The sequence below is a fragment of the Podarcis vaucheri genome, assembly GCF_965113315.1.
Source record: "Podarcis vaucheri genome assembly, chromosome: 3".
NCBI classification, from domain to species: Eukaryota; Metazoa; Chordata; class Lepidosauria; order Squamata; family Lacertidae; genus Podarcis; species Podarcis vaucheri.
The window spans coordinates 110,493,675-110,518,963 of NC_138761.1; the positions used below are offsets into that span (position 1 = coordinate 110,493,675).

General features: G+C 42.8%; 1 protein-coding gene across 6 annotated transcripts in view; it reads left to right on the plus strand.

Moving 5' to 3' along the window:
* The first annotated feature begins 4,983 nt into the window (after positions 1-4,983).
* TASP1 (taspase 1) overlaps positions 4,984-25,289 on the plus strand; it is a 67,936-nt gene continuing 47,630 nt past the window's right edge. The window contains exons 1-4 of one of the 6 annotated variants that reach the window (XM_082215594.1): positions 4,984-5,033; positions 14,990-15,206; positions 15,874-15,941; positions 17,934-18,002. In XM_082215594.1, the coding sequence (XP_082071720.1) occupies positions 15,062-15,206; positions 15,874-15,941; positions 17,934-18,002 (282 nt within the window). In that variant the 5' untranslated portion in view covers positions 4,984-5,033; positions 14,990-15,061. Of the gene's footprint in view, positions 5,034-13,351; positions 13,507-13,593; positions 14,124-14,989; positions 15,207-15,873; positions 15,942-17,933; positions 18,003-25,289 lie in introns of those variants that run through there. The other 5 variants (XM_082215593.1, XM_082215595.1, XM_082215597.1 and 2 more) reach the window with 5 other exon arrangements.

The window sequence follows — 25,289 nt, forward strand, 5'->3', positions numbered from 1 at the left end:
TCACAGGGGAAATAAAGTTTGGGAGAAGGATGACGTGCTACCTCTCTCTCTACTTCTGCTTCTCTGTGTACTGGGCCTGTTAATTAATCCCCCTAGGTATGTGGATGTGGGGGGGTTTTGGTATTATTTTAAATCATTCCAAAATTCAGCCAACTTTCATTCTCTGTGCGTGCTTATTCTATCCTCACTTTATATGGACAGCTTGTATTTGTTTATAAGTTCTGTGTTTGCTCACATGTAGCCAACTGAATAGATTCTTGGGTTGTATCTACATGACAGTCTCTTCCTCCCCTCTCCCCAGAGGCCCAAAGCAAGGGATCTTGTTGGGTTTAATGCTCTCTAAAGATATCTCAGCATATCACATGTGTCTTACATCACAATGATCTAATGTCAGTTTGCAGTATGAATACATCCATTGTGATGTAAGTTTGCAGTATGGATACACCCATTGTGATGTAACACATCAAACAGCATCCAAGGAGGTCTGATTAAGTGCAAGGAGACCAAGTAGCAGGTGAGAAGGAAAGTGGTTCTTAGGCCATTTGGGCTCGGGAACTGTTGTCTTCCATAGGTGGGAGATCTGCTGTTCTTCAGATTCCTTGTTATTCTTCAGGAGCTATGTTTACAGCCTCAAAGTCCTATCAACCCTGACTGAGAATCATAGAATCATAGAGTTGGAAGAGACCACAAGGGCCATCGAGTCCAACCCCCTGCCAAGCAGGAAACACCATCAGAGCACTCCTGACATATGGTTGTCAAGCCTCTGCTTAAAGACCTCTGAAGAAGGAGACTCCACCACACTCCTTGGCAGCAAATTCCACTGTCAAACAGCTCTTACTGTCAGGAAGTTCTTCCTAATGTTTAGGTGGAATCTTCTTTCTTGTAGTTTGGATCCATTGCTCCGTGTCCGCTTCTCTGGAGCAGCAGAAAACAACCTTTCTCCCTCCTCTATGTGACATCCTTTTATATATTTGAACATGGCTATCATATCACCCCTTAACCTCCTCTTCTCCAGGCTAAACATGCCCAGCTCCCTTAGCTGTTCCTCCTAAGGCATCGTTTCCAGGCCTTTGACCATTTTGGTTGCCCTCCTCTGGACACGTTCCAGTTTGTCAGTGTCCTTCTTGAACTGTGGTGCCCAGAACTGGACACAGTACTCCAGGTGAGGTCTGACCAGAGCAGAATACAGTGGCACTATTACTTCCCTTGATCTAGATGCTATACTCCCATTGATGCAGCCCAGAATTGCATTGGCTTTTTTAGCTGCCGCGTCACACTGTTGGCTCATGTCAAGTTTGTGGTCAACCAAGACTCCTAGATCCTTTTCACATGTACTACTCTCAAGCCAGGTGTCACCCATCTTGTATTTGTGCCTCTCAGTTTTTTTTGCCCAAGTGCAATACTTTACATTTCTCCCTGTTAAAGTTCATCTTGTTTGTTTTGGCCCAGTTCTCTAATCTGTCAAGGTCGTTTTGAAGTGTGATCCTGTCCTCTGGGGTGTTAGCCACCCCTCCCAGTTTGGTGTCATCTGCAAATTTGATCAGGATGCCCTTGAGTCCATCATCCAAGTCGTTGATAAAGATGTTGAATAAGACCGGGCCCAAGACAGAACCCTGTGGCACCCCACTAGTCACTCTTCTCCAGGATGAAGAGGAACCATTGATGAGCACCCTTTGGGTTCGGTCAGTCAGCCAGTTACAAATCCACTGAGTGGTAGCATAGTCAAGACCGCATTTGACCAGCTTCTTTACAAGAATATCATGGGGCACCTTGTCAAATGCCTTCCTGAAATCAAGGTAGGCTACATCCACTGCGTTCCCTTCATCTACCAGGCTTGTAATTCTGTCAAAAAACGAGATCAGGTTAGTCTGTCATGACTTATTTTTCAGAAATCCATGCTGACTATTGGTGATCACAGCATTCCTTTCTAGGTGCTCACAGACTGTTTGCTTAATGATCTGCTCCAGAATCTTCCCTGGTATTGATGTCAGACTGACTGGGCGGTAATTATTTGGGTCCTCTCTTTTCCCCTTTTTGAAAATAGGGACAACATTTGCCCTCCTCCAGTCTGCCGGGACTTCGCCTGTTCTCCAGGAATTCTCAAAGATGACTGCCAGTGGTTCTGAGATCACATCTGCCAGTTCTTTTAATACTCTTGGATGCAGTTCATCTGGCCCTGGAGACTTGAATACATCTAAACTAGCCAAGTATTCTTGTACTATCTCCTTAGTTATTCTGGGCTGTGTTTCCTCTGCTGAATCGTTTGCTCCAAATTCTTCAGGTCGGGCATTGTTTTCTTTATCGGAGAAGACTGAGGCAAAGAAGGCATTGAGGAGTTCAGCCCTTTCTGTGTCCCCTGTTTGCATTTCACCATCTTCTCCTCTGAGTGACCCCACTGTTTCTTTGTTCTTCCTTTTGCTATGAACATACCCATAAAAGCCTTTTTTGTTGCTTTTAACCTCTCTAGCAAGCCTGAGTTCATTCTGTGCTTTAGCTTTTCTGACTTTGTGTCTACACGTGCTGGCTATTTGTTTGAATTCCTCTTTGGTGGTTTCCCCCCTTTTACATTTTTTGTACACATCCTTTTTAAATCTTAACTCAGTTAAAAGTTCTTTAGATAGCCACCCTGGCTTCTTTAGGCACCTTCCATGTTTCCGTCTCATTGGTATTGCCTGACGTTGTGCTTTTAGTATCTCCCTCTTAACAAACTCCCAGCCATCATTAACTCCCTTTCCTTTTGATATTACTGTCCATGAGATCTCACCCAGCACTTCCCTAAGTTTTATGAAGTCGGCTTTCTTAAAGTCAAGAAATTGAGTCCTAGTATGCTTGGCTGCTCCTTTCCGCTGTATAGTAAACTTCAGAAGAGCATGATCACTCACACCTAATGATCCTTCCACTTCTACCCCACTAACCAGGTCATCAACATTGGTTAGGAGCAGATCTAAAATGGCTGTTCCTCTTGTTGCTTCTCCCACTTTCTGGACAATGAAGTTGTCTGCAAGGCCAGTGAGGAATCTGTTTGACCTTATGCTCTTGGCTGAGTTTGACATCCAACAAATATCCGGGTAATTGAAGTCCCCCATTACTACTATCTCCCTTCCTTTTGCATGCTTGGCCATCTGTTCCAGGAAGGCATCATCTATGTCCTCCGTTTGGCTTGGGGATCTATAGTAAACTCCCACAATGAGGTCACTGTTATTCTTCTCTCCCTTAATTTTGACCCAAATGCTCTCACTTTGGCTTTGAGGTTCTAAATCTTGGATCTCTTCACAGGTATACACATCCCTGACATATAACGCCACTCCTCCTCCTTTCTTGTCTGGTCTGTTTCTCTGAAATAGATTGTATCCCTCCATTATTACATTCCAATCGTGGGACTTATCTCACCAGGTTTCAGTGATGCCTATTATGTCATATTTAGTTTGCTGTACCAAGAGCTCAAGCTCATCTTGTTTATTTCCCATGCTTTGCGCATTAGTGTACAGACATTGAAGTCCATTAATCATTCCCCCGTGTCTCTTATTTAAGGATTTTTTCCTCCCACCACTAGGTCTGCGTGCTGTTTGCTCCATTTGGTCTATGACATTTGGATGATCATCTTCATCAATTGATAGACTCCTACCTTCAGGAGCACTGTCTCCCTCCCCCACATTAGTCAGTTTAAAGCCCTCCTGATGAGGTTTCTGAGATTTTTGGCAAAAACATTTCTCCCAACCGTTGTGAGGTGCAGCCCATCGCTTGCCAGAAGTCCATTTTCAAGAAACTGCAGTCCGTGATCTAAGAATCCAAACCGTTCCTGTTTACACCATTTGCGAAGCCAGCTGTTCACTTCCACAATTTTTCCCTCTCTCCCTGGGCCACGTCGTTCAACTGGGAGGACAGATGAGATGACAATTTGTGCATTTAATTGCTTCAATTTCCTGCCCAGAGCCTCGTAGTCCCTTTTGATCTTCTGGAGGCTATTGCTTGCAGTGTCATTGGTTCCCACATGAACCAAGAGGAAGGGGTATTTGTCAGTGGGTTCTATGATTCCTTGTAGTCATTCAGTTACATCTTGGATCTTAGCCCCGGGGAGACAGCACACTTCCCGAGACATCTTGTCAGGCCCACAGATCACTGCTTCTGTTCCCTTCAGTAGGGAATCCCCTATCACCACTACACGCCTCCTTTTAGGTTTGGTCGGGGTTCTTCTGTGAGCTGTCCGTTCCAAGGTTGCCTGCACATTCCCTGAGGACTGACTTTGCTGCTCGTCTTCATATACCTGATTGACTGTAATGAGGGAGAGATCCTCAAATGGAGTCTGCTCTTCGTCTTCCATGCTAGGGGAGAGGACCTCAAAGCGATTGTGTATTTCTAAACAATCAGAGCGAACCCTGGGCCTCCTACTTCTTTGAGTCACATTTCTCCATATATCTGGCTCCTGTGTTGGTGAACTAGCCTCCTTCTCAGGGGAGTCCCCTGTCTCCTCCTTGGTGGAGACGGTGTGCTCTGTTGCTTCCAAGAAGAGCTCCAGCTCTCTAATTCTTTGGAGTGTAGCTACACGTTCCTCCAGTTGCTGGACTTTGTCTTTTAAGAGGGCAATCAATATGCAATTGCTGCAGGTAAAGCTGCCTGCAACCTTTGGCAAGATGGCAAACATTGCGCAGGAACCGCAGGCGACTGCAGCTGTTCCCTCCCCCTTCATCTTGAGAACGTGTTGTTGGGGGTGGCTACAGCGGTCCTCCATCATAAAAAGCATGAAGACAGGACAAATAACTCCCCCCACAAAAAAACCTAGGTCTCCCCAAACAAACGTTTGAGACTAGCTCCCCTAAATCTAAAAGATGGGTCAAACTGCGTGCGCCACTAGGCGCGCGCCGCTGCCCTGCAAGCTCTGATAAGCTCCTCCCACAGCTAATCACCTGCCTCAACAGAAACCCTACCCCATCTGACCTTTGCACAGGGAGAGCAGCTAATCAGTCACAAAGAAACACACACACACAAGACTTAGATGAGAATTGTGGCCATCAGGTCAGCAAAGATTCAGCATGGTAGGTAACATTTTATTGAACATGTACCCCCACACAGACCTTCATCCCCAACCATAAAGAGGCAGATTCTTGTTTCTTTGTTAAGTCAGGAAACAGAGAAAAGTAGTGGCTACATAACTCTATTAATGAATTTGTTTAAAGCTCAGTAAAAAGTAACCCTGTGCGTGCACGCATTTAAAAGGTGAATTAGTATCAAGCCATTTCCAAGGTTGGCTGCAATAGTGGTGATTGCTGAATGTGTAAGTCAGGCACTTAAAGATCTTATGTTACAGGTTGGAACCACAAGAGGTTTTGATTTATTTAATAACACAAAGAAAAAGATCAGACGAGCAGAGATAAACAGGCATGCATGTTTTTTATTATTTCTGCCCTCCAGAATTAAATTTATTATTTCCAATCAACAGCGACAGTTGGTTTTTATTCCCTTTCATATTCCTGTAGCCTCCAAAAATAACATAGCTAAGCCATGCTGACACATAGTTTAAATAAACAGTGCTATTGAAGATTTTTTCTTTAAAAAACAAAACAAGAAAACGAGCAGCTGAAAATGTTACAGTACCTGTCAACCTGAATTTTATCTTTAGTTATATTATAGTTTTACTTTAAATTACAATAATTGTGTTTTATGTTCACTTTAAGTGTTCACACTTCATTTGATTATTATTATTTAATGCTTGTTATATAACTGTGATTGTAATCAGAATCCCTACTATAACAGCCAAATGGTTTTCAAAAGGTTTGATAATATGGTAAGTTGAACTTAAACCTTTTGTCCTAGTAAACTCTTGTATGTTGATGTTTCCCTATGAAGCCACAAGACCGTAGGAGAAATTTGTCAATGGACAGATACCAACCATACATGTAGTTGTCGCTTTGTTGATGGAATATAATTAAGATTTCTTAATAATTTGCACAGCTGGGGTACTGGGTCATGTATCTCTGAATCCTCTTGGTTCTTTCCAAGCTGCTTTTCATGCTGTGACAAGAGAATGAATACTATGGGCCTCTTCAGAAAAACCGTACATTCATTCAGTGAATGCTGTTGCCCTGATGTGTGTGCAGCCAATGGCATCTGTACAGAGACCCAGTGTGGTGCAGTGATTAGAGTGTTGGACTAGGACTTGGGAGAACAGGGTTCAAATCCCTACTTGGCTATGAAGCTCAATGGGTGAGCCTGGGCTTCTCAGCCTGACGTACCTCACAGGGTCGTTTTGGGGAAGAAATGAAGAGCTAGAGAACCAGGCAGGCCATCTTGAGCTCCTTCGAGAAAGAGGCAGGATATAAATGCAAATAAATAAATAAATAGACTACAGGCACAAAAGGGGATGGGAATCTGGCAAAGTGATCTGTGCAGGGGCATCACGTAGGTGGGCCCCATGTGAGGTCGATTTCCCTACTGTGGTACCTCAGGTTACAGACGCTTCAGGTTACAGACTCCGCTAACCCAGAAATAGTACCTCGGGTTAAGAACTTTGCTTCAGGATGAGAACAGATATCATGCGGCGGCAGCGGGAGGCCCCATTACCTAAAATGGTACCTCACTTTAAGAACAGTTTCAGGTTAAGAACGGACCTCCAGAATGAATTAAGTTCTTAACCCGAGGTACCACTGTACAGAAGTTAGTCTACTAAGTACCATCCATTATCAGGAAAGATATGAGCTGCGTCTTTGGCCTCTTCCTTCTTGTGCTTTGACTGAGCCAGGAGAAGAATATAATAGTCCCCCAAAACTTTGCCCCCAAACTATTGTACTGTAGAAGGCAGAATGCCCCCAAGCCCTCCATTGATTTTTGCTTTTCCTTCAGGAATTGTGCTGGTATATCCATTTCATATGTTATCTGAAATATACTCAGAGTCGAGAGTGGATTTCATGAACTTTATTCAGCTCATAGTGGTGAGGAGGAATGAAAGTTCCCCCAAAGTATCTGCTTTATATACATTATTTACACAATGGGCTGCACGTGATTGGCTAATTCCAGAATTCTCCTGTAGGCCAATCAGGTTGTGGATTCACTTCCATCTGGAGTTGGATTGGGTGGCTCCTGCAGACCAATCAGACTGCTGCATTCTGAATCCTATTGTTCTAGGACCAATCAGACTGCTGCATTTTGGATCCTATTCAACTCAGTACATAACACTATCTGTATGCAATGAGCAGGGTATACAGCAGGAGTTGAAAATGTGCAGTCTTCCAAACGTTTTGGGACTCCAACTCCCATCAGCCCCAGTGAGCATAGCCAATGGCCATGGGTGATCAACGGAGGCCAGCAACATCTGGAGAGCCACAAGTTCCCCATCCCTGTTGCAAGGGCTAGTCACAGCATCTCCCTTCCTACTCCTACACATTCCCCAAACCAAGAATCATCTTGTGGGCATGCTGAGAATCAGAGGGCGGCTTGGCGTACCTGTATCTGAGGCATGAGACCACAAATCCTTCCCTCACCGCAGCTCCCTTGAGGGGAGGTGATTTGTGGGGGCATTCTCAGCAACAAATATAGTAGCATGAAAATTGAGCGCTGGACTGTCAGACGTCCTGCGGTTAGATGTTTCATACATGCAGCCGTTCTTGCTAATGTCAGTGGGTGGAAATAAAGGAGAACTCCAGCCTCAAGCATTTTCATCTCTCTCCTCCCCCCCCCCCTTTTTTTCTGGCTTGGCCCTAGTACAGAGCTAGAGTTGCGAAAGCAAGGGGCAGAGCAAGATCACATTTTACATTGCCATGCTGCGGTTCGTGCACTGGAAGGACTAGCGAGTGGGTGTTAAGACAACTGGGAACTGTAAAGAATGCGATTCTGGCTGATCCAGGGAAGCAGGCTGAAACGTTTTGGTCATGTTGAGAAGGCGACTAGCTGAAGAAAGCATTTTGTGCTGGCAGGATATCAGGCAAGGGACCCTTTCATGTAGAGAAGGAGCAGCTCCGAACAGACATGTCCTCCAGGCCTTTTAAAGCTGCTGGAAAGGATCAAATTTTTTGCTTTTGGTAACAAGTGAGGGACTCTGCCTGCCCCCACTGCTGGTTTTGCTCTCTTCATTTCATTGTCTTTCTAGCCTGCCCTGTCTCCAGTGAGTTCCAATTTAAAATTAATGCAAAAAGTATCCAACAAAATTTGAGGGAGCTAAACCAGATGTTTAACAAAAACACATGAACCTCACACTCATCCCAAGGCCAACCAAATATGGCCACACCAGCCCCCCTTGTGTTATTTCTCATTGTTTGAGGTAGCGCTGCTATCTTCCAACATCCTGTATATGCAGGGAGGTGATGGAGCTGTGTCTGGGTCATAGCATCTTTGAACTGAAGATGGAGGCTTACAGGAGTTAGTGCTCCTCCACAGAAATATAAGAAATTAATCCTTTACGCATAGGCAACAAGCATGCCAAGGAGAGGGAAGGGCTAGAACCTGTCTCTTTCAGAGGTAGTTTCCCAAGGTGAGATTATGTTTTTGTATGGAAGAACAAGTTTTTGTATGGAGTTATTTCTATTCCCTCCAGCTGTTCACATCTGACCAGATTCAATTCATTTTGGTTTGTGCACACAGCAGAGGGTGTTGACCTGACAGGGATTATCTCAACCCCATGCAAAGGCCATGTGGCTAAGGACAAATTAGGAACTACAGTGGTACCTCGGGTTACATACGCTTCAGGTTACAGACTCCGCTAACCCAGAAATAGTACCTCGGGTGAAGAACTTTGCTTCAGATGAGAACAGAAATCGTGCTCTGGCAGCACGGCGGCAGCAGGAGGCCCCATTAGCTAAAGTGGTGCTTCAGGTTAAGAACAGTTTCAGGTTAAGAACGGACCTCCGGAACGAATTAAGTACTTAACCCGAGGTCCCACTGTACAGTCTGTGTGAAGCTAGTTTGAGAAACAATGCATCGGACAGTGGTATATTGTAACAAAAGGATACACACACATTTTGGATAATGTCATGTGGACTCTTTAAAAACTCAGCCGCATACGCCAGCTCAGTCTGCTGTTGATGGGCAACTTCAAGGCTTCTGCTCTACTTGCTTATCTTTCCACTAGACTTGGACCTGGCAGTTCTTCAAACAGAGGTCTGTCTTCTGTTAAGTAGGACATATGGCCATCGTAGACAGCTGTGCTGCTTAGAGCACCACATTGTCGTAGCTACTTGTGAGCAAAAGACTTAATGAGCTGATGCAGCAATGCCCTTCATAGAGCCTGTCCAAACATTTGAGAGGGCAACTGTGGAAAGTTTGCATTAGAGAAAGGCAACTGACCTTAATCGCTCTGCAAAGGAACCCAGAAATACAGTGCATATCACAAATAGGTCTTGAGATGAAGTGGGGGTTGTAGCAAGGACATACCGTACCTCTCTTTCTCTCTCTGACATGCAAGCAGCAGGCAGACATTATGTCCTCTTTTTCCAGGATGCATCCTCTTTTTCATGGGTAGAGTCGTCATAGCGCTTCATGGTTAAAAGTAGAAGTCAGAAAATGTGTCCTCTTCAGAACATGGCAACTGTACACAACCATTTTTTTGATACAGTCATTTGATTCCACCTCTTACAAGTACTATGGTCAAGACAATAGCTGTAGTAATGTATTCCAGAGCAAAGAAGAAAAATTGATGGGAATAATTTTGTGATGTACTGAGTTGAATAGGATCCAAAATGCAGCAGTCTGATTGGTCCTAGAACAATAGGATTCAGAATGCAGCAGTCTGATTGGTCCTAGAACAACAGGACCCAGAATGCAGCAGTTTGATTGGTCCACAGGAGCCACCCAATCCAGCTCCAGGTGGAAGTGAATCCACAACCTGATTGGCCTACAGGAGAATTCCGGAATTAGCCAATCATGTGGGGCCCTTTGTGTAAATAATGTATATAAAGCAGACATTCTGGGGGGAACTTTCATTCCTCCTCACCACTATGAGCTGAATAGAGAGCATGAAATCCACTCTCGACTCCGAGTATATTTCAAATTTTCTTCTTAGAATCATTGCCAGGGTGGGAAATAAATGTAATAAATTGGTAATGAAGCCCCCGGTAATTAATGTTAAAATAAAATTAAAGAAAGACCCTAAAATAAGACACTATGGAGCCATACTGTCACTTCATTGACCAAATGCTGAGGGTGATCTTGATAAGCTGTATTTGATAAGGGTTCCTGGAACTGAAGCTCTGTGTTGGGTAAACCATGGTTCCTAGGAATCCTTAGGGTGGGATGTGCTTTAAATGTATGTTGTGTGTGCAGTTAAAGCAAGAAATAGTCAAAGGAGATAATGCTGTAAGAATAAATGACTTCACCTACCCTCACATTGGCTTGAGATTCTCTCTCTCTCTCTCTCCAGTCCTGCCTAGTGGTATTATATCCATATAGCATTATTGGGTGTTAGGCTGTGGCTGAGAGAGAAGCATAAAACAAACTTGCACTGCTCTCTACTGCTGTTATCACCATGCTGGAGGTTGAGGAGGGTCAGTTGAGTGTGGGGCAGGGAGTGAGAAATGTCCCTATTTTCATCTGAGGAACGTTGTTGGATGGTACGACAAGTTTATCCAGTGAAGGAAAGTCCCCTTTCCGCTCTTTTGAAAAAGGAATGAGTAATTGGCAAAAATGTATAAATCAAAATCAAATAAGTGTTGGAAATGCAAAGAGAAAGAAGGTACTTTCTATCACATGTGGTGGTCTTGTAAAGTTAAAACTTACTGGGAGATCATAGAATCATAGAATCATAGAGTTGGAAGAGACCACAAGGGCCATCGAGTCCAACCCCCTGCCAAGCAGGAAACACCATCAGAGCACTCCTGACATATGGTTGTCAAGCCTCTGCTTAAAGACCTCCAAAGTAGGAGACTCCACCACACTCCTTGGCAGCAAATTCCACTGTCGAACAGCTCTTACTGTCAGGAAGTTCTTCCGAATGTTTAGGTGGAATCTTCTTTCTTGTAGTTTGGATCCATTGCTCCGTGTCCGCTTCTCTGGAGCAGCAGAAAACAACCTTTCTCCCTCCTCTATGTGACATCCTTTTATATATTTGAACATGGCTATCATATCACCCCTTAACCTCCTCTTCTCCAGGCTAAACATGCCCAGCTCCCTTAGCCGTTCCTCATAAGGCATCATTTCCAGGCCTTTGACCATTTTGGTTGCCCTCCTCTGGACACGTTCCAGTTTGTCAGTGTCCTTCTTGAATTGTGGTGCCCAGAACTGGACACAGTACTCCAGGTGTGGTCTGACCAGAGCAGAATACAGTGGCACTATTACTTCCCTTGATCTAGATGCTATACTCCTATTGATGCAGCCCAGAATTGCATTGGCTTTTTTAGCTGCCGCGTCACACTGTTGGCTCATGTCAAGTTTGTGGTCAACCAAGACTCCTAGATCCTTTTCACATGTACTACTCTCAAGCCAGGTGTCACCCATCTTGTATTTGTGCCTCTCATTTTTTTTGCCCAAGTGCAATACTTTACATTTCTCCCTGTTAAAGTTCATCTTGTTTGTTTTGGCCCAGTTCTCTAATCTGTCAAGGTCGTTTTGAAGTGTGATCCTGTCCTCTGGGGTGTTAGCCACCCCTCCCAGTTTGGTGTCATCTGCAAATTTGATCAGGATGCCCTTGAGTCCATCATCCAAGTCGTTGATAAAGATGTTGAATAAGACCGGGCCCAAGACAGAACCCTGTGGCACCCCACTAGTCACTCTTCTCCAGGATGAAGAGGAACCATTGATGAGCACCCTTTGGGTTCGGGCAGTCAGCCAGTTATATAATGATGATATATAATGATATATAATGAATTGAAAAAGATGTTTAAAATAACATTTGTAAAAAACAACAACCCAGAAGCTTTCCTTTGGGAATTATAGGGGAAGAATTACCTAAACAATATAGAAATTTATTCATGTATGTGACTACAGCGGCAAGAATGTTATTTGCCCCAAAATGGAAAGAAGTCCCGACGAGAGAAGAATGGATACAAAGACTTATGGACTATGCAGAAATGGCGAAACTTGCCAGAAGAATAAGAAATCAAGATAACAAAGTTTTTTTATATAAAAGAATGGAAATGGTTTATTGAATATTTATAAACAAATTGTAAACAGATAAGGACATTGGCCGGATTATTGTAATAACCTGCAGTTTCATAAGAGTATATAATTAAAGTAGATGAATAAAAGCATAAGTTAAGGTAATTTAGAATATGCAGGAAATGATAAAAACTAAATTTAAGGAACCACAGAAAGAGGAGGAAGTCGAGTTTTGAAATGTTAAAATGATTGTAAAACTATTGAAATGTATATAACTGAAAATCATAAATAATAAAAAAAGGAAAAGGAAGGAATGTTTGTTCCAGAGCCTGCTCAAAAATGTATATATTCAGGAAGGGCCTGCTGCTCTCACACAGGCATGCTTTGTGCGGATGAGGGACAGGGCCTTCTCAGTGGTGGCTGCTCCCAGACTCTGGAACTCCAGAGTTCCAACAGGTTTTGGGGAACTGGCTGCTTTTTTAACGGTAATTATTTGTATGTTTTAAAACAGATTTTATACAGTATGTGTAAGGAAAACACTGGGGCCTAATTTGAATAGAACGTTTGATATTTGGTGGGTGGGACTTGTGTGTTTTGCCCCGGAATCGGCCTCTCCCTTCAGTGTGTGTTCTGTTGTGTTCTGTTCATTTGAGAATGTCATTTAAGAGGGACCAACTGCCTCCTCTTGCTTCTTGCCTCAGACGTGCCTCATGTTATTGTATTTAATTTCTCCAATTATGTTATTTTCTCAGTTTTCTTCATTATTTATATTATTAATTGAATTTATATACCGTCGTATACCTGAAGGTTTGATGGAGGTTCACAGAACAAAATCAAAATATAAAACCACAAAATATATAATCAAAATGAAAAACAACCTAATAACGCCCCCCCCCCATAAAACCCCACATTTTAAAAGGGCATATGATTAAAACTTAAATTTACATTTACGTGAGCCACTTATTTTCTCAAAGAAAAAGAAACTCAGCTTAAACTTGGGTGAGTGAGGAGATATTCCCAGTTTGCCAGGAGGATTTATTTTGTTAATTCACAACAGTATGTGTATAGTTTTGTATTGTTTTTAAACCGTGGGATTTTTTTCCTTTAAAAAAGAATGATTCTTGTTTTCATTTGCAAGCAGCCTTGAGTCCTGTCGGAGGGGGGAGGCGAGATATAAATAAATATACATATAACAAGATGCTCACTACCATCTTGTTAAACTAACGTCGATTTCTCTCCAGCAGCACTTCCGCCACTCTTGGCCCCGCATATGGTGGAGGCACTGCAGCAGCAACCGGAAGTCACGGCGACGCCCGAAAAAAACCTTGCTTGCCGGGCTTTCTCTTCCAACCTCCAACCGCCGCATCTCTTAGCGTTCCCCCTCCTCGCCGAGGCACAAGCGCCCGGCTGACGACAAACATGCGGCGGCGCGGGTGCGCATGCGCGCGCCGGGGAGAGAACCGCAAGCCCGCGCTAACGGGCGGGCGGGTGAGTGAGTGAGTGTTCCCAACGCTGCCTCAGGCAGCGCCACCGTCGTTCCCGCCACGCGCCGACGCAAGGCCGCGAGCGAGCGAGCGACGCTAGGTCCAGCCCGGCCTCGTCGCGCCGGCGGCTGGGTCGCTCGCTCCCCAGTCTCCAGACGCTGACGGAGGAGGGCAGCGCTTGGGGAGCTGGAGGGCGGAGCTTAGCAGGGCGGGCCGGGCCCCGGGGCTGCGCGGGAACCTCGTCCGCGGTGCCTGAGGGGTGGAAGCGAGGCTGGAGCCTTCGAGCCGAGCGCCTTGAACTCAGGGCCTCACCGGGTCCTCTCCTGGGGGACGTGAGGCGCCGAAGCCGCCACTCTTCGCCCCGTGTCCTGGCGCTGCTGCTGCTCCCTTCGGGTCCCAGGCAGGGGCTCCCGTTGCCATAGCGACGCGTGGATGAGCCCTTTCCCGCTACACCCCTCTCAGAGTAGAGATGGCGGTTGACATTTCTCCTGCCATGTGACTGAGGAACTTCCCAGCCCCCCCCCCCGGATTTGTGGCCATTCATGTGGACCATCCATCACCACCTTCGTCTCTGTTGGTTGCTTAGAGCCCAGCTGCGCCCTGCAGCTCTCCTGAGCTGAAGTAAGACCAAGTTGCTTGAGAAGGTTTGCTGGCCTGTGTTGAAGTCGCCTCTGGGTGTGATGAGATGGGGATGGTGCTGCGTTTATTCCCAGCCTTTCCCCAGTGTGTGCGAGAGAGAGGGGAGGCTTAATGTAAAAAGGAATATATGTGTGGTCCAGCAAGAAAGCTACCGCTACATTTGCAAAGCTAAGCAGGCTCTGGTATGGTTTCGAATTGGATGGGAGACTGAGATTCCTGCGTAGATGACCTCTGAGGTCCCTTCCAACTCTCTAATTCTATGATTCTATTCAATAAAATATGCTATGATTTTTGCATTAATAATGTTCTGCTGCACTTCGCTGACAAAATGTGGTGGTAGGTTTTGAGATCCTAAAAGGACATGCTGAAATAGTTAACATTCTAATACTCGGGTTTTGTGGCAGAGGTGGAGTTTCAGAAGGGGAAGGGAGCCCCTTATTTTGGGGTGCCTCAGTTTTATTTTCAAATTGATAGGTCACCTGAGTTTTTTATTTGAGAGAATCGTGGTGTTCCATTTGTAAAACATTCCCATTAGAATTATCAAACTAAAAAGGCACCTAAAAGTTTTCTGTGGCAGTTTTAAAAACCTAACTGCTCTCTATATTTGTTTCTGTTTTTATTTAAAGGCCAGCCTATTAGCACAATAGAAAAGTCAGATATGTGATGCGACTGTATTATACTGCGTTGCCACATATGTAGGCTACTATCTGGTGTTTCCTATAATTGTTTTTGTAGTGAGAGGGGTGGTCATCCTACATGGAATGGTAGTACCTTCACAAAAATATACTGCATGAAATCTCCCATGGACAGAAAAATGCTATACTGTATGCTTATTCATTTGTTTTCAGGGAGAGTCCTCAGCTGTGTTTTCTCTTGGATGGAAGTATGCTGTTCTCCACAGAAGATGGTAACCTTGAAGTATGAGCATGGAAAAGGGGATAAGCTCAGTAGAAGTTCTACCCTCCAGATCTTCACACACCGCTGCAGTAGGGGAGATGGTGAAAGAACACGAAGCAAAGCAAGCTCAGAAAGGGAGACGAGTGGGATTTGTACTTGTTCATGCAGGTGAAGGCATGTGCAGTGTCCTATAGGAAATTTGTGTATAATATTTTGGGGGAAGATGGGGGGTAGAGAAGAAATTGATATGCAGGAATTTGCTCTCATTCAGGGCTATGCTTCATCTCATTTAAGATAGGAAGTACGATGCATATCTCTTTGCACTTCTCATTTGAGCTGGAGACATCTCATTTTATGTTTAACGTCATATTCTTCTGCACTTTCTCATTTGAAAACAAAAACTGTATTGGGCCCCTTTTACATTTGTGGCCCAGTGTGGGAGCTGCTTCTGCCTGGTGGTGCAGTTTCACACTTTAGCGTTAGGGGTGTGTGTGTGGGTATTTCTGATGCAGCTGGCACTCTGCTAGGAGGCCGGGTGCTGACTGAGTGCTGAAGACCTACATGTTCAGTCCCTGTTCTTGAGGTTGCACTGTGCACATGCATGTCCTTATACTGCTGGATTGCACTAGGTGGAGGCAGTTCCCCCACTGATGGCAGTGTGTATGAATGAACTTTCAATGGGATGGATGCTTGTTAGCTTTAGGAAGCAGCTGGGCTGTATTTTATATTGGTGAGAAAAGGTTAGTTCCGTTAATTTTAGATAAAGTGGGAGGGTCTAACTAATTGAATTAATCCCTTCTCTCCCCTCTTCCCTTCAAATCTTCCTTGATATTAGGTGCAGGGTATCATTCTGAATCCAAAGCCAAAGAATATAAGCATGTGTGCAAAAGAGCATGTAGGAAGGTAAGAGTTTGCTAGTTTTGGAGCAAGTGTTTAATCTTTTGGAACATGTTGCTGTATTTCTTCATGAAGTACAGAATTGAAATGTTACTCTTTTCTCCATGTATACACAAGGATGTCCCCTCCCATAAATATATAACTTATAAATTCAAAAATGTCATCTGCCTGATAGCAACTTTGAACGTTTAAAATTAATTTTTAAATTTAATTGAGTTTTCTGCACAATACTTGAGAAAGTCATCATCTTGTGCAAGGAAAAAAATGGAATGCTTATGTTACTTGTGTAGTGTTTCAGCTGCTTCAACAACTTGAAATGCCTTGGTCTTTCTGCTCTTCTTAATTTTCTCATTTTGCAAGATGCTTTTGATGAACTTTGGATCTTCACAAATTGTCTTTTTATTAGCTCTACATAGGCTGTAATCTTATACATATGTACATAGGAGTAAGTCCTGTTGAAGTCAGTGAGACTTACTTCTGAGTAGCCATGCATATGGTTGCACTGTTAACTATTTTATTTCCATTTTTTCTCTTACTACGCTTGGTATAGTATCTGACCTAGATGGCGTTGCACTGACTAAAGAGTAACCAGCTTCCTTGCCTCTTGTATTTTAACTTCAGCTTTATCACTATTTAATATGTTTTGAGAGTTTTAAAATCTCAACCTTATTTATATAGTTACATATTTAGAACTTGCTTAGAAAAAACCATAAAAATATTTTTCTGAGTTGAAGTGGGATTTTGTATTGCTTCTCACTTGGGCTTTCTTGAACCCCTTGGAGGGAAGGGATTCTCAAATTGGGGAATAACAATTGGGAATATCTCCTTGTGTCATTGTTAGGAACCCAAGCTTAACAGCCTGTAGAAATCATGATAGGAAGTGAGGAAGGCCCAGAGGTAATCTCTGTCAATTGGAGCCCTGTTGGATAAAAAATCTTCAGATGTGTCTTCAATGTTATACAGTGGTACCTCTAGATGCGAACGGGATCCGTTCCGGACCCCTGTTTGCATCTAGAAGCAAACGTAACCAGCGACGGCACGTCTGTGCACGGGCGCGTCGCTTTTCACTGCTTCTGCGCATGTGTTGGACGTCATTTTGAGCGTCTGCGCATGTGCAAGCAGTGAAACCCGGAAGTAACATGCTCCGTTACTTCTGGGTTGCCGCGGAGCGCAACTCGAACGTGCTCATCCCGAAGCACATTCAACCCGAGGTATGACTGTAGTAAGCCAGTGCAAATGTTAGAACATCAATGGAAGATGTTCCCTGTAGATCCTCTCCCCTTCCCAGTCCATCAGATATTTGGGTTGCTTTTAGTTGCTGTGTTTGGCATTTCACTTCACTCTACTTTCTGGACAGAAAACCAACAAATGTCTAATCTGAAAGCAAGCCTTATAACATCTTTTTCACCCACAGTGTGGCATTAGGTTAATGCAGTGTGTGTGTGGTGGAAATCTGTTTCAGAACAGAAGTATGCTTTCTTTACAAATCCATAATTTGAAAATTATTTTCTCATTATTGACTGGTTTGTTTCCTATTTCATGCAGTGAAACTGGGGGGGGGGATTCCATTTTTATCTGTGTAAATGGTAATGTTGGTATTTTAATGTCCTAGTGTTATCTTAATATGTGAAGTACAATGTAGTCAGAGTTACTGGTATTATGTGGTGCCTTAATTTAATAATAGTGAAATAAGTGTTTAGATCCTTTATTTCCCCTCTCAGAGTACTCCATACACCAGGAATGGGGAACCCCTAGATGCTAGTGGTTTGCAGCTCCCATATTCCCAGACCATTGGCCAAGCTGGCTGGTGCTGATGAAGTCTAGCAACTTTGGAGGACCACAGGTTCTCTATCCCTGCCCTGCATCCTTCTTGATTATAATTATGTTTTGTAATGTCTGTCTCAGGACCAAGTGACTCTTTGGCCTTTTCTGTATAGAAGATTTAGTATGTAAAAAATAAGAGGCAAAACTTTATATCCTAAAAATTCTGTCTTCTAGGCAATTGAAAAGCTACAGGCTGGGGCTCTTGTAACAGATGCAGTGACTGCAGCGCTAGTTGAACTAGAGGTACTTCTCTTTATTCAGGCATTCACTCTTTTGGTTCCAGTTTGTTGACCACATTTTTCTGTTCAGCTGCCCTATATTAAATGCATTAACTTTGCAACCAATGCTAGAAGTCTTTCATATGTAAAAGGGCAATTTTAATATAATTATGATTTCCCTCCTCATTTTTCTGTCTGCTTCTGCTTTTTATTGCTGCAGGTGTCATTCCTTTTGTGGAAAGGAAGGTGGCTGAGCTTATCACTCTGGGTGCATTTCAGCTTTTTGTTGTTTTTTCTTTGGCAGTTAGGGTTTGCTTCCTTAATGTCTGCTTTAATCGTTGTGGGGAGCAACTAGTAATTCCTAATGTGCTTTCAATAAAGACATGCATCTGTTTTCATAAGATGAGGGACAATGCCATAACAAAACAACACATTAATTCCCTAGGTAAGACCTTGAACAACTACCCTAAATATGTGGTATGATTTAAACAAACATTTTTTTTAGTTAAATTTAAAAAGTGCAGTAGAATATCATTTGGTATTTCTGAGGAACTTAAAAAGCATGAATAACTAAATGAATAACAGTACTGGAATTACAGGTCAGGTTATTGTGTTTGAAAGTGAAAATGTTCTGAGTCCCTGCGGTTGTGCAGGGTAATTACATAGAGTGAATTAGCTCCTAATCGAATGATTTCTGATATCAGCTCTTGGCCACTCAGCTTTGGTTTTGTAGGAGGTATAGGTACTTCACTGTCTCTTAACTATGATTTGAAATATTAAGCTTTAAACCTTTAGCTATTATTATGAATATGCCATCAAATGGTTGGCATGTGCATGGAAATTGATACTGCAGATGAGATGGGTTATTTCTGAATAGATGGGTGAATGCCACACACAGCTTTCCTTTCTGAGCCAGCTTTGTTGGCATATTCTTTTCCTTGGTCTCTGCTTCTTCCCTCTCTCTGTCCCTTGGTGGTTCTGCTTCACCTTACCTGTTGTTTTCTATATACTCTTCCTTCCCTTTGGTCTTATTCAGTGGTAGTCCACCCCTGTGATCATGTTGGCAATGGTGGGAAGCAATCTTAAGTCTTTGTAGACCTAGCAATAAGCATTACTGTGAGAATGGCTTTGCCACAACTTCCCCATAGAATCCACTTCCTTTAACTTGGTTACCTTTCCCCCCCTGCATGTCTTTCTCTCCCTTTTAAAGCTTAATTGGATGCTGAAATGTATCAGTTGGAATATGCACGGTGCCCCACCTTGCCCTTTAGTCCAGCTGTGGGGAACCTTTGGCCCTTCCAGATATTGCTGGGGGAAAAACATATTTGGAAAGATCTGGCTTGAGTTCTTTCAGTTCTTGATAGTTCGTCTTTATTTCTCTGTTTCAAGGGGATCTTGGAAACTGTGAATAAACAAGGGTTTACAACTGGTAGGAGGAAAACATATGAGCTCTTAATGGAGTTGAATTGGGAAGGAACTTTCCCTCGATAGCAGATCAGGGCCTTTATCAATGTTGCTACCAGTACCTGTAATATTGATAGGAAAGTCTCTGAATGTAGTGGAATGCATAAGGAGCTCCTGACTGAGGTTACCTTTTTTATTTTTACACCCTTTTTTTACAGAGACTTCTACAGAGTAGACTACAAATCATCTGATTTTGTTTGAATGTGAGAAAGAGGGGGAAAGATGATGTGCCTTTTCAGGCAGTTGTCTCCTCCCATCTGCTCCCCACTCAGTTCTGCTGAGTTTACATATTGTCGATTACACAGGATTCCAGCCAGTCCAAGAGGCATCACTTCAAAGACTTGTCAAGGAGCAGGAGTTTCTATTGATCTTTTATGAGCTAGTAGACAGTTTGCTTGTGGTATGCTGGCTGATTTTTGCTCACTTTCTGTGCAGAAAGAACGCAAGCTCCTTGCGCCAGACGATGTGACTTCACAGAAATGCAGCCAGCTACTCAGTGAATTGGACATAGCAGTTTGCATGTTGAGAAGATAATCTGCTGTGATTTAGTTGTCAGTGACCGCTGTATTTCCTAATATTAAGGTGGCTGATGTTGTTTGCAGGTGCTTGCCAGATGAGGACATAATTAAGTATTTTTACATTCCTTCAGTGCGAGCAGAAAGTGTGAAGAATATTTGTAAATATAGCACGAAGGAATCTAGAACATCAGCGATGGGTACTTAACGGACTGCACAAGCTGCAAATATTAATGCTGTGGGTGGGAACCCCCCTGCATCCCGACCAATGTGCAAATCCAGAGTTCCAGATATTTGGGTAAATGGAGGACTGGAACATGCTTTCTTTCCTAAGGAGGTTCCTTAAGGATGCACACCCTCCGCAGCACACATACACACTCATTCTCTGATTATTATTTTTCTAGATTGTTCCCCAGGAAAGTTCCTCAGTACTGGGCAGTAAGTAAGGGTTTAATTCTAGTTAAGATGAAATGGAAGTATTAGCTATTAGACCTATGTCAGGTGTGGGGAAGGTCCATGGGCCAGTTGTGGCCTGCGAGGCCATTTCCCGCAAACCACACTCACCCGTGCATCAGCTGATGTGTCTGGTGATGTCAGCCAGGCAGGAGGACAGAGCTTAATCCTGTACTGGCTACATGCCTGTTCTCTGCGGGGAGTAAGGTGCTTCTCAAAGCATGCTTGAAGCACCTTGTGCACTTCTCCTGTAACAGGGAGGGAGGGTGGGTGGGTGGCAGCTGCTGCTGCTGCCTGCTCACAGGAGAAATTTCAAGCAGCATTTTTGAGAAGTGATGTAAAGCAGCCCTGCTGCTCTTGTTTCAGCTGAAATGGGATAACAGGGGCTTCCTTAAAGCACGTCTCAAAAACGCAGTTTGAAGCAGCTCTCCTCTCCATTTAAAAGGAAAGGGGGTGACTACTTCCAACAGCACTTCTGCAAAAGGCTTTAAGACAGCCCCTGTGTTCATAATTCAGGCTGAAATAGAAGCATGGGGTTTGTCTTATAGCATGTGCAAGTCTCTCTGCACTCCCCTCTTTAACTTCTGAGATCAGGAGTTTTAAAAGGGATGTGGAAGACTTGCACAGCTGCGTATTTAACAGGTGGGTGGCTCCAACCACCTGTCAATCATATGATGTCATAATGCTGTGTGGTATATAAGTGAGTGACCTGGCCCATCTGTCAAATTTGACCCACAAGGCCAATCTTAATAAGGATCTGGCCTGAGAAACTGAAAAGCCACCCCCCTTTTATGTGGACCTTAATCAGATGTGAATTTCTCTGTATTGTTTCTGGAGTTGGAATGCCTAGGACAGCCTGCATAATTGGTCAGTTTTCTTGGCATTCCCAGAGACATCACATACAAAGTTTTGCCTTACAGATAGGTAGCCGTGTTGGTCTGCCATAGTCAAAATAAAAAAATTTCTTCCAGTAGCACCTTAAAGACCAACTAAGTTAGTTCTTGGTATGAGCTTTCGTGTGCATGCACACTTCTTCAGATACCTTGCTCATGATATTTTGTAGATTGGTCAGAGAAGATAAATTTGATCACTGTTCTGCAGTTATCTGTTGTTGCTTAAACACAACAAGATTGTTCTTGTTGTAGAAATAAAGGGAGGACTTGTGAATAATTTCAGTTGAAATAAAATATAGATCAAGTCAAGTGCATGCTATTATCTTTCAAGAAAGTAGTGCTGAGACAGTTTCTCTATTGGAGTACTTTTGATTTTTTTTTTTACGCCTGCTCTATTGCAGAGTGTGTTGCTTTGGTCGTTGCTTAGCCTACTTTTTATTTTTTAATTTTATTTGAAAAATGTTTTGTGCTGAACTTTGTGGGTGGGTGGCCATTTCTCTTAGCTTTTTCTCGCTCCTTTTTCCGAGTGAAAGAGAACTCTTATCTGTTTTCTTAACAGATGAATATGGTATTGACATGTTTTGGAGAACTGGAAAGTCTAAGCTGAAGAACACTAGAGATGGCAGTGACATGCATTGCTGCTATAAAAGAGTGATAAAAATTCCTAGCAGATCTTTCACATTTTAAATGTGACTTTATTTTAATGATTGCAGCTCATAAAATGAGATTTTCAAATCATTCCCTCCCTTCTTTTACAAGCATAGATAGTCTTACATCACTGGGCTAATACCATTGGTATTTAAATGATATATTTGAGTTCATTCTTCTGATAGTAATTGACAAAGTGTAGAGAAAAGACCATTTTCCTTAAGCGTTATTCTTTTTCTGACTATTTTGGGCGGTGTGAGTGTGACGTTTTTCCTATGATGCCCTAACATTTTATCTGTGATTAAAACACAGTGGCTTCAAAGCATAGCCTAAAATTTAACATACCAAAAGATTCTTTTTTGTTGAATTTCATCGGTTTGCCACTCCCATTTTCCAACAAGGACCCTTTCTAGTAAGGCATCTACTCTTTCCCCCAAGTTGCTTGTCCTGTGGTGACTATCAATAGAAAGGGTCAGTGATTTTTTTCTTAAAAAATGTTTAAGGGTACTCTCATTTTGACTCAAGAAAATCACCATTTTATAGTTCAAATTGGGAAAAATAAATACAGTAAATGGACAAAAGTACAAAGATGCACAAAATGTTTAGGGATATGCATACCCCTGTGTACTCTCAGAAAAAAGTACTGGAAAGAGTCAGTCACTATGATGATGTATGGACTAGTGGGAAGACTGGCAACTTTTGTGGACATGATCAAGACAGGATAGCTTGAGGTGCCCATGGCAAGAGACGGCATCTAATAAATTCAAATAATAATAACTTAAGTGCCCAGTTATGTGACATAGACTACATTCACTCATCCTAGTAAGGCATGGTTAATGGTTCACTGTGAACATGGAGATCAACTTTGATGCACCACAATCAAAGGCTTAGAAACACACTTGGGGATTGTGCTGTGCTTTTCTCAAACCAGAAGCAGTGAGCCTTGGCTTCAGAGGATGGCTTGTTTGAAGTGAAACAGACCATGATTCCTCATTTGAATGTAATGTTAATCTAAGAATCCTGGTTTGTTGCCCCTGCTTGTTATCAGGGAAAAGAGGAAGTAGGAGCACGCTGTGTGTTTGTACAAAAATGTTATTTACTGTGAATTTCTGTTGTGTTGGAGGACATTCTCCTTATGCCTCCTATTCCAGCAGGGAGGAGTCGTCATGCCTTCCAGACCTTCCTGCCTTAGATGGAATAGGACGGGTCTTTTGCCTATCTGGCAAAAATTCCCTTTCCCCCTCTATGTTTGCTGTGAGTTCATTCCTTCTATTTCCTCCTCTTCCCTTGCTGTGTTTGTCAGGTTTGTTGTTTACTTCTTGGTTTTTTATTTTTGTGTTTCCCCACAAACACCCATCCACACCTTGTGTGTTGCCTTTGTTTGTTTTTACTTCCCGGGGTGGTGGTGGTTTCCCTAGTCATTTTCTCCTGGTTCCTTTTTGGCCTCCTAGTGAGTCCCACATTACTACATCAAGCAGGACTATCACTGTTGGACACTGAGCACCCTTATTGCTTGGTGGATCTGGCAGGGTCCTGCATTACTCCATCAAGGAAGACCACCATTATCATGAAAATGAACTCCTTCACTCCTCAGTGGCAATTGCAGTAGGTCTTGCATTTACCCCACCAAGTGATATTATTGTCTTCCCAGAGATAAGCAGCTAATGTTGATTTTACCCTTGGTGAGTCCTACATTTACCACCTCATCAAGCGGGACCACAGTTAAACAGGCTTTGGGTGCCTTTTTTGTTCTTTAAGGAATGCACCTGTGATTTGTACTGACAACACTTTGACATGAGCTTACATCAACAAGCAGGGTGGTACCCTCTTGCAGAGGTTGCTTTTGTATGAACTGAGTTATCTTCCAAATAACTTACAATCTTCCACAGTTCAGTTAACTGATGTTTTTAACCCATGTGAATTTACAAGGTTTTTTTTTTTTTTTTTTTTGGTAAGGGAAGGGAAGGGAAGATTTCTGAAAATTGTTTTACATCAATGCCATAATTTATTCAAAGACTTAATTCAAACAATACAGAGATATTTCTGGGACAGAGAATATATCCCTTACCAGAGACACTCCTCCAGCTCAATCCAGTATACCATTAATCATGGCATATTGTAACCCACTGAGTCTTTGAATTGCCATTATGAGTTTGTTTCCAGCACTGTGATCAAGGCTTCCATACTGATCTTCATAAAAAGAATATCTTTGTTTTTTTGGAACAGCTGAGGAAATGTGCTAATTTAAGAAGTTGCCTCGTTGCATTGGCCACAGACCTTTGATCTGATCTGCTTATTTTGCTTGTTAATTAGTTGCCAGTTATTTGTGTAACTTTAATTTATTGAACCATTTCAGTGTTTCTTCACAGATGTAAAATACCACCTGCAGTTTGGTTTTGAGGAATGTTTCACTTCTAGCAAGAGTAGAGTGATAAATAAAAGTTGTAACAGAAATTCATATGGTGCTGTAATTTACTGATGTTGTGGGATAGCTCAGTCAGTAGAGCAAGAGGCTCTTAATCTTAGGATTGTGAGTTTGAGCCCCATGTTGGGCAAAAAGATTATTGCATTGCAGGGGGTTGGACTAGATGGCCCTTGTGGTCCCTTCCAACTCTACAATCCTGTGATGTTTCCAGGTCAGTCCCTCAGCTGCTCTGCTGAGTCCAGACTTTCCTTAAAGTACTGTCTGCCATCATGTACTGACAGCAGTAGGTCTCTCTCTTTGTATTCTTCCTCTAGTACATCTACGCAAGACACATGGAGTGAGATACATTCACCTTGGAATCCAGCTAGACCAGATCATAGACAGTTAAAACATAAATATATATTTGCTTATGGAAAATAATATCTAAAACAAGTAGTCATTGTACACAGAATTCTTATATTTTCAGTATCTTAACATAAGTCTTCTCCACAACATCTATGCTTTTATTCATGTGCTTTCATTATCTCTGTCATCGCATTCCTCTTGTCTGTTTTGCTCGCAGAAACTCTCCTTTTAGTTGTCATTTCCTTCCATTGACACTTGACAACTTTTGAAGATTAATGCTGAAGGTCTTAATGATCATTGCCTATTGACACTTTTAGGAAATAGGTATTCATACTGTCACATGTTCTCCAAACTGGGGAGACCAATTACGTAACCACATTTTAAAAAGTTAGTATTTATATATACTTCCAAAACAAATACAGTTTATTGATCTCTGCCCCACTTTGGCTTCTTTTCATATAATTGTAAGTAGCCAGTTGAGTGCTTGAGAAAGAGCTGACAATAAGTAAATGTGAGAAATGAGAGAGTGCTTGCTTATAGTGATAGAATCTCTGTATTGTACCACAAAG